This window comes from Neophocaena asiaeorientalis, unplaced genomic scaffold, assembly GCF_003031525.2.
Source record: "Neophocaena asiaeorientalis asiaeorientalis breed wild unplaced genomic scaffold, Neophocaena_asiaeorientalis_V1.1 scaffold418, whole genome shotgun sequence".
Lineage (NCBI taxonomy): Eukaryota > Metazoa > Chordata > Mammalia > Artiodactyla > Phocoenidae > Neophocaena > Neophocaena asiaeorientalis.
The window spans coordinates 2116846-2126209 of NW_020175731.1; the positions used below are offsets into that span (position 1 = coordinate 2116846).

Here is a 9364-nt window from a genome sequence, read left to right on the forward strand (position 1 = left end):
GGAAGCCGCACGGGGTGAAGCGGCATCACCACAAGCACAACTTGAAACACCGCTACGAGCTGCAGGAGACTCTGGGCAAAGGCACCTACGGCAAAGTCAAGAGGGCCACCGAGAGGTTTTCGGGCCGAGTGGTGAGTTGGGGGGAAACCCGGGGGGCTCGGGCTAGACGCGGCTGGGGACCCAGCGCGCGCGCGGCGGGGTCTGGGGCGCAGAGGAGGGTCTCTTGTCCGAGAGGGGGCTTCCCGGGAACCCCCAGACAGATTCCTCACTCTCGCCCCAGCTCCCCGTGGCTCAGGCGTGTCTTTCTCCCGAAACACTTGTTACATCCTGTCTGCGCATATTTTGGGGGTTTTGATCCCATCAGCAAAGTAGTGTTTATGATTTGCAAACACTTTGCAACGTCGGGACCGTTGGGGTCTCCCTCGCGGGCACGCATTCATTCCCTGGAATGCCTTATTGCTTTAACTCCAGACAGAACCACAAACTCAGCTCGGAGCTGGTCCCCCAAGCCCCATGTCCTGTAGATGAATGAGACCCCCCTCCCCTGCATCCTCCCACTCCCCGTTACCGCGATGCTGCTGTCACTGCAAGGGAGGACGCACTCCTGCCTGTTTTTAAGAGAGAAGGTTAGGGGACAAAAGTAAAGGCTGCTGCATGCCTGAGGGTTGTGACAGTTTGTTGCTGGCTTCTGGGAGGACTGAAATGCCTAGGGCATGGACAGCCACACGGACGTTGAGTTGCAGACTCAGTTGCATTAGCTGCAGGGCTACTACATTGCTTAAGGGGTCTGCCCCAGCCACCCCCACTCTTTGTGACAGCTGAAACCCTGCCAGGGTCCCAAGACCATTTACACAGCCCCAAGTAGCGCCTCGAGTGCCTTGGGGTCTCTGCATTGTCCCAACCTCGGTGTGTTGTCATTTTCCTTTCTGCAGAAGGGGCCCTTGAAATCCACACTGCTTGTGGCTGGAGGTTTGGGTTCAAAGTGACTGACTGTTGCAGAAAGATTTTGTGTGGTGTGTGGCACGAAATTAACATGGTTCTTTGATTTGCAGCATATCAGATGGATTTTAATCGATTTGGGGCCAAAGTCAGGAACTAATGATGGGACTCCTTGTGTACACTTTTGGGGGCTGTTTCAGGTCCCAGGTTGATTATAAACTTAACAAATGACCATAGGGAAAAAGCAAAATGGACTGTCGGATGAAGTGGTAGGTTCATGTCAGTATTTTTCTTTTGCATCTTTGCAGGGACAGTTCTGTGGACAAAATGGGGCATCAGTCAGAAAGTTCAGCCCCCCAATTCTCAAATATTTGGTTACCTGGGTAACTCCCTCATTCTAGGCTTCACTCTTTGGGTTGATATGGCTTTATCCTATAGCCTAAAAAAAGTCTGTTATAGGTTAATTGGAAATTTGAGAGATTGTACCTTGTATTTTTAAGCTGTCGCCTATCAACAAATGCCATAGCAAGCAAGTCATTGAGAGGGCAGGTGCCATTTTTGTAGGTTGAAAAATTTCAAGAGGAGATGGTTGTAAAGATGACCTTTGAGGAGCACACTTGCAGGTCTGTGGAAGAGGAGGCTGAGAAACGTGCGCTTCATTCATGCTTTTTGTCTGAGGTGATATTCCCCAGGCTGGATGTTGAATAAGCAAAAACTAAGCCTAGCTCCTTGCTCATGTTGTCTTAATAGCTGTTGAAGAATCGCGCTGGGAAGTTGGAAAGCGGAGTAATGAAAACCAGACGCAGTTGGAGCTGCAGGTTGAGGATGTGAGCTTGTGAGGGGTTGAGTGGTAAGGGTGTGTCTGGGATTTGTGAGGGGACACAGATACCAGAAACCTGGGGAGCTGCCACTAACTGCAAGAGTGAAAGCTTGTCTTATGGCAGACATCTTTCCGAGCTTCACCGGGGCCTCAGGTATTTGTCTTGCTGTCTGATCCACGGACTAGGGTAGAGTGAAAGGGATTGCATCAGTAGACGGGAGCCTGCCTTTCTCTTTTAGTGGGTGTCTTTCCCTTTATTTGCAGAAACTCTGAGTATTCCGTCGGGATTTACTCGAGTGGCCACTAGGGGGCGCCCTGAGAACGGAAGAGGCTCATTTCGCAGCTGCAAGATTTGAGTCCTGCTCTGGTATTGTCCAGTCCTAGTTCAGTTTCCCATTGTGCTATTCATTTCAGCTCCATCTCATGTTTTACTCAAAAATTATGCAAAGATTTTGAATCTGGTAGCATATACACATCCAGAAACTGGCAATCCCCAGACTGCTTTCTACTTGATAGATAAACTTAGGATGTTAGCAAAATCATCTGGTGAAAACCCTGCATTAAGCAGATGGGAAAACCGAGGTTGGGTGAAGGGAAGGCTTCCTTGGCCTCAAGTCCTTCCCCTGCTGAGCACACTGCTCACAGATGGTGTCAGAACTTAAGTGAGAAACAGGAATTGTCAGGTGGAAAATTCCCTGTGCCTGACTGGACAGAAAATAAAACAAACATCAAAAAAATTGGTCAGCAAGTTGTTCTTGCCTGTACAGTGCTTGGTGACTCAGAAGCTGTCAAGAGCAGCAAGGAATTTTCATCTGAAGTGTGAACTTGGAGTTTTCTTCTGGTTCTAAGGATGCACTAAACATCCACAATTCGCTTTTGGGGTGCGGTTTAGGAGAATTCAGAGCACGCTGTCTCATTTCTACCTTTTAGGCCTTTGGGTAGAATTGTGAAGTGATGTTTTATTTTCGTTTGTACCCACGCCCTTCAGAGCACTTCCCAAGAGGAGCTGTGACTTTCAGCTCCTTTGCCAATGCGAGTGGCGGAAATCGGGTGCTGGGTGTCAGGCTCCATGAGATGCTGTGAAATCAGCCCCCCTGAGACAGAGAAGTGTTTAAGAAAAAGAATGTTGTGGCTTTTCATTGCACGTCTGCAAGGGCCTTCTGAATCAAGCAAAATACCACGTAGCATCAGCGCTCCGTGAAAGGCAGTTCCGTAGAGAGTTGCAGAGTCTGGAACTTGGAGTTGGCTAGTCCAGCCCTCTGCGTGGTCCAGGCATCTTCCCCTCTTCATCCCAAATGTAGTCTTGCTGCTGCTGCCAGAGCATGTCCACGAGAAAGGACTCAAAGTGGCTTCTTCCAGAGATTAACAAGCCCCACAAAGGAGGCACTCTTGCAGAAGGGCTAAGAGTCCTGGCTTACGTTCAAGTCCTGACTGATCCCTGACTACCCTTGTGACTTTGGGCAAGCTATGTAACTTTCAGAAACCTCCACTTCCTCATCTGTCAAATGGGCTAATATAGTACCAACTTCATGGACTAGTTGTGAGAATTGAATAAAATAACCTATAGAAAACCTCAAAAAGGGAAATTAGCAAATTTACGTTCCTCTTTTAAAGGATGTTTTTTCTCATATCACTTGGACTTTCATTTAGATTTTAAGACCATCAGAGAGGCATGATGCATTGGACAGTTGCATTGGACACTCAGAGAGAGGAAGGAGAAATCATCAACTTTTCAGGTTAATTAGGGAAGTGTACACATAGGAAGCCATGACAGTCAGCCAGATTCTGATAGGATCTGAACACATTGCTAAGGCCTTGAATTTGGGCTTTGTTTATTGCACAACTTTTGTTTTGATACAGTTTCAGGCAGGGCTGTGTAGTGAGCCCCAATGTTATAACATGGCATTTTCTTTGAGCCAAACTCCCTGGACCCTCAGGCTGCACAGAGCATTGCCAAAAAATTCAAGGGCAAAAACAAACAACGTTTTGGGGAGAGGTGTTATGCGATCGCCTCACCGTCAAGGGCTAAGTTCAACTCTCCCTCTGCACCAGGTTAGCTCCTGTGAGCAGTACGTGACATGGTGTGAGCAGGTAGCAGGTCTCCGGGAGGGGTCTGGCATGGGAGTGGCAGGGCTGGCGGGCAAATCGTGCTCCCAGTTTGCCATGGTGCGTGGGTGATGGGGCATCCTTGCCCAGCAAAGGAACTGATTTGACTAAAAACGGGTGTTTTAAGCACTGGCCCAAAGTTATTGATATCCTGGTGCTGGAACATTGCAGATCGGGGATGCAAATTAGTAAGCTGGCCTGCGCGTGGCTGTCATACGCATGGTGGCTGAGGTGCCATGTTGCAGCTAAGGCCCAAACCCAGTTTCAGGGAGTAAGGGACTTTGGCAGACACGTGGTCCAAACTTCTCATCCTTGAGGTGGGAAAAATAAGGCACAGAATTGTTAAGTGACTTTTCTGAGGTTGCACAGCTGGTGAGTGACTGGGCTGGGTCTAAGAAACCTGATTCTTAGTTTGCTATTTTTCCATCACTCATTTAATAAATCTTTCCTGGAGCAAGACACGAGCCTCACTCTTAAAGAGCTTATAATCTAGTAGCAAAGATGAAATGTACTTACAGCTATTGAACTAATTCTGCTCAGTTCAACAAAGATTTATTACCATCTCCCATATGCTTCTCACCATGTTAAATTCTGGGACATCCACATGGATAAGACCCGAGGAACTTTCAGTCTGGTGGAATAGACAGAGTGAGCAGTTGCTAGGCCATGGGTACCTCTTCTATACAGGAATTGATTACTTCTGGAGATTTTCAAGTTGGAATGTAGCTCATCGAAGAACAGTTCATTAAATTGAGTTCCGTGCTAGACAGGAACACCCCCTCCTGTATTGCTGCTGCTGCCGCTGTTATTACTACCAGCAGATACTTTTTTTTTGTGGTACGTGGGCCTCCCACTGTTGTGGCCTCTCCCGTTGCGGAGCACAGGCTCCGGACGCGCAGCCTCAGCGGCCATGGCTCATGGGCCCAGCCGCTCCGCGGCATGTGGGATCTTCCCGGACCGGGGCACGAACCCGTGTCCCCTGCATCGGCAGGCGGACTCTCAGCCACTGCGCCACCAGGGAAGCCCACCAGCGGATACTCTTGAGAGTTTGTGGTGTGTCACACTGTGCTAAGTGCTTTACAGACATTTTCTGATCGTCACCACGCTCCTAAGAGGTGCGCACTCTTGTTAGACCCATTTAACCAGTGGGGAAAACAGTACTTGGGGAGGTTAAGTAGCTTGCCCAGGATCAAATAGCTAGGCAGTGTCAGACAGGTTTATCTATGTTGAGACCCATTGCTGTTGGTGAAATGGAAAACCTTCTTTTTGATGCACAGGAAGTGACCTCTGGATTTGGGTGCGGTGTTTCACTCATGTGCCAGAAGATTAGCCATGGGGAGGTTCTTCTCCTGGGGGGGTTTCTTGTCGTTCAGGAAGGGTGTAGAGAGAGGGCGTACTGTAGGATTAGGGAGGGCAAGGGCTGTTGAAGATGACCCTTGATTTGGGTTTCTGAAGACTGAAATATGGAAGCTTTCGGGCAGAGGGCAGATTCCAGGGTGAGCAGACCAGATCTCTTGGAATGCAGGGTGTATGCTGGGACATAGTGGGAGGCAAGGTTGGTGATATGGGATGGGGGGAATAATAATACCATTTAATAATAATAATGATAATAATAGCGGCTAATTCTTCTTGAGTGCTTCTAACGTGCCAGGTCCATTTAACTAATTTAATTCTCGTGACAATCCTGCAATCGTTTCATTTCCCAGATGAAGAGACGGAGGGCTTCGCTGATTGCCAGGGTCACACGTAGCGGCAGAGCCAGGGTCTGGACCCAGGCAGCGTGAATGCGGAGACCTTGGCCAGCTCCCTTCCTCTAGGTGGGCTGAGCTGGGCGCTGATCGCAGCGGGCGCTCCGAACCCATGGGTCTGGTGTGCCGGCTTGGAGCAGGGAGCCAGCCTGGAGGTTTTCGCAGGAGTTGAGCTATGAGAAGATCAGGCTGAGCACGGTGCTGGGGGAGAGAGACCTCTGCTTGTTGGGCCACTGGTCTGTTTTAATGAAGCAGGTCAGAGAGCTCTCCTCCTGGGCGCACACTTTGTTCTTTGCGCCTTCAGCAGCCTCAGGTTCTGGAATCCCTAGGGGGCCTCGGGAGGTCAGCTGGTTCACTTCCCGGCCTGCAGACAGAAATGCACCCACCCCACTCCAGGACGTCTGATCTCACTTCCTCCTGGGAAGCCGCAGGAGATAAGGATTGAGTTGAGGTGTCTTGGACCTACTGTCTGTGCCTAGCAGTGTGCCGGGCACATGGTAGGTCCTGCGCAAAGGCTTCTGGGGCAGCACAGAAGGGAACACAGTGAGTACAGTGAGCGAGGGACTGTTTTAGGAGCTGTGGAGGCTGGAGGTCACCACCCCCAACCTCAAGGAGCTTTCCGATTTGTGGGCAAGGAAAGACAATGGCTGGAAATGAATGGCGGGTTACGTAGCAGAGTCTGCAAAGCCAGGCAGACCCTTCCCTGCACGAATTCTCTTTCTGTTACATTTGCTCATGCGCTTGTTAGGGGGGAGAGAGCCTTCCTGGCTGTGGCTTCCTGTCCTCAGTGGCTCTGGAGTCAGACAGCCTAAGTCTCATTTGTCTTTCCCACATGAAAGTCCTGGAGCGTCTGTAAGTTATGATTTGTGAAGTATCTGCTTTAAAGCAGAATGCATTTATCATTCCGCTGGCCCAGACGCCACTGTACAGCGCAGGAATGAGAAGATCCCAGGCCCCGGCACAGGAGGGGCTGGGCCAGATGACCCACCGTGAGTGGAGTCTGGCTGTATTGATAAAATTCTCTGGAAATGGTCCAGAAGCAGCCAGATGTTGACTTCACGGCGAGGCTCTCCGGTAAGCTGTTAACTGCATGTTAAACCGGGGCTGGGCTGAAGATTCCCCGTGATGAGCACACATCCTCCGCTGGGGTTGGTACCCCTTTTCCTTTCAATCTGGCAGTAAACCGGGTGTATTTCATGAGGGCTTCCTAAAGTGTCCAGGACAGTGGGAAGTTTCAGAGCAGAATATGACCTGCCATCGAGGTCCCGAGAACTTAGTTGGGGCGTGTCATGAACGCATCTGGAGGAGTCTGAGAATGATGCAAGGGAGTATATAAATGAGGAGAAAGAAATCATGGCTGTACAATCAGGCAGACTTGGGTTCCTTTGCCTCCCTGCGGCTCGGCAGCTGGAGGATCCTGGGCAAGCCGCACGTTTCCTCTGAGCTTTTGTTTTCTCATCTTGAAAATGTGGCGACCAATATCCGACCAAGTGCGATTGCCATGAGCAGTAGGATTTGGAAGCTTGCAACGCAGATCCTGTGCATAGTATCTTGAAAACCAGAGCTGGTATTACTACTTTGTTGAGAAGTACTAGCGTCGAGCACCTGGTGGCCTTCTTATACCAGGTCGTGGCTGTCCCTGCTTTAAACCCTCCCATGGGTTGCTGAGGACTTAAACTCTGAATCTGCCACATCCTTCAGGTCCTGACTGGCTGTCCAAACTCTCACTCCCTTGTCCTCCTGTCTTGGCCCTGTGTCGGTTTCCTTCAGAGCTTGTGGGTTTGATGCTTTGTCTGTATACAGCTTCCCCTTCCTCCCCCTTTAGAAGGGAAGCAGGGTCACTGTCTGACCACAGCATCCTGGCCTGTAGCCGGGTGCCAGGCATACAGTAGGTGTTCAGTAAGAATGAATGAATGGATGAATGAATGCACGAATGAACAGCTGCATCGAGAGTGCACCAGCAATCCTGAGAAGGTGGGGAAGGGCCCTTGGGTGACCCTGCTCTGGGTCACCCCTCTCCTTACCACCAGGTGGACCGCAGTGGAGGGCCCAGCGCGGCCAGGTGCGTCTCCATTGTGGCTCTGAACGGCTGGAGGGAGGAGGAGGGAAGCCGGTTCCCACCCCTGGCGGCTGCTCCCCGTGGTTCTTTGGAGCTCTGTGGCCTCCTTGGGTCACTCCCACACTTCCGGGAGTCGCCCGCCCCCCATCTGAGAATCCCTGGTGATCAGCTCTGCAGAGCAGGCAAGCTGGAGACACGAAATGCATTTGCAAGATTTTCAAAACATTTTCTCCCTGGGCTGTAAATCAAGTACTTAAGGAATTGTAAACCGGCTGGAGTGCGGAGTTTAATGTATGTCTGGAAAAAACACCATCGTGATTTGCCTTTTAAACTCGAGAAAAGAATGCCACTTTGCTTACTTTCATTAGAGGTATTGAGAGGCAGCTGGATATTTCCAGTGGGAGGGTGCTAAGAGGCTGCTGTGGTAGGTTCCCTCCTTCCCTGGAAGGGGAGGGGAAGGGCGGTGTCCAGATGGCTCAGGGCGCAACTTGCAACTCTGTGGCCAAAGGGAGTTTAAAAAAAGGGAGCTGCTGCGTTGTCAGTGTTTCCTTAAGTCCCCAATTCCCTCTCGCTGGTGTCATGCTCCTTGTAGCTCACGTGGCTCGAAAGCCACACAAGCAGCTGATGGGTGCAGGTTGGAAGGAATCCTTGCTGGCTGTTGTCATTTCATTGTGAGTTGGGCTCAGCTCGTGTATGATTCACCCCAGCTGCCAATGACACTCACAGGAAGGTGGAAGGGAAGTGGACGATCCAATCCAGGACTCCAAAGGGAGTGTGAGCTGGTTCTGAGCGCCTGGGTTTGAGACCCTGCTCCAACCTCCTGTGTAAATTTGAGATGGTCAGCTGGACTCAGTTTCTTCATCTGTGAAATGGGAGTGGTTGTGAGGATAAATGAGTTGTACGTCAAGTTCTTAGAAAAGTGTGTGGCCCACAGAGAATGTTATCCCTGGAAGGAGCCCTCTTGGGAAAGGCAGGATGGGGTCTCAGCTGTCTTTGTACCTTGGGCAGCCTGGACACAGGACATCACAGAGTAGGTGCCCAGGTGTTGAAGCCCCTTTCTTCACCTGTAAATCTAGGGGCCAAGACAAAATGCTCTCCAAGGTCCCTGCCAGCGCATAGGAAGAGAATCCTGGGATTCGCTGAACGTAGCTGGTGAAATGTAGACTTCATATCCTACTGCCTGGTTTTTGGCAGGAGGTCTTGTTGCGGGAAGGGGAGGTATCTTCAGCTCCCAAAACCTTTTTCAGATTGTTAGGTGCAGGCTTTGTCAAGTGTAAGGAGAGTCCGCATTTCCATTCAGCTCAAGGCAGACATCGCTTTATAAGCATGTCTGTGAAGTGAGTTCTGGCCTAGGCTCTATGTGAGTTAGACCGTTCTCATTTTCAAAGAAGCGAATCAGTTTTCTCATCTATAAAGTGGGATGATAATAGACCCTGCCTCCTGGGTTGTCAGGGACAGTGCCGAGAACTGTGCCCGACATGTAGCCAGTTCTCAATAAAAATTAGCTGTTATTATTTGGGATTCAGAGGAAGGCAAACTCATATCCTGCTGGGTTGCTTGGAGGGATCTTCACTCATTCCTTAGCTACTTCGAGTTTAGGGGACTTTGCTTTTGGTCCCAGTGAGGCTGGAGGCCTGTGGCTGCCTCTGCTCTCCGTTGTGCATTTGGGTCTCCCAGTGCTTTTAGCATCTA

At 50.3% G+C, this 9364-nt stretch overlaps 1 protein-coding gene across 1 annotated transcript in view; it reads left to right on the forward strand.

The window, feature by feature from the left end:
* NUAK1 (NUAK family kinase 1) overlaps positions 1-9364 on the forward strand; it is a 66923-nt gene that overhangs the window by 821 nt on the left and 56738 nt on the right. The window contains exon 3 of the mRNA XM_024732125.1: positions 6-131. Within this exon, the coding sequence (XP_024587893.1) occupies positions 6-131 (126 nt within the window). The remainder of the gene's footprint in view (positions 1-5; positions 132-9364) is intronic.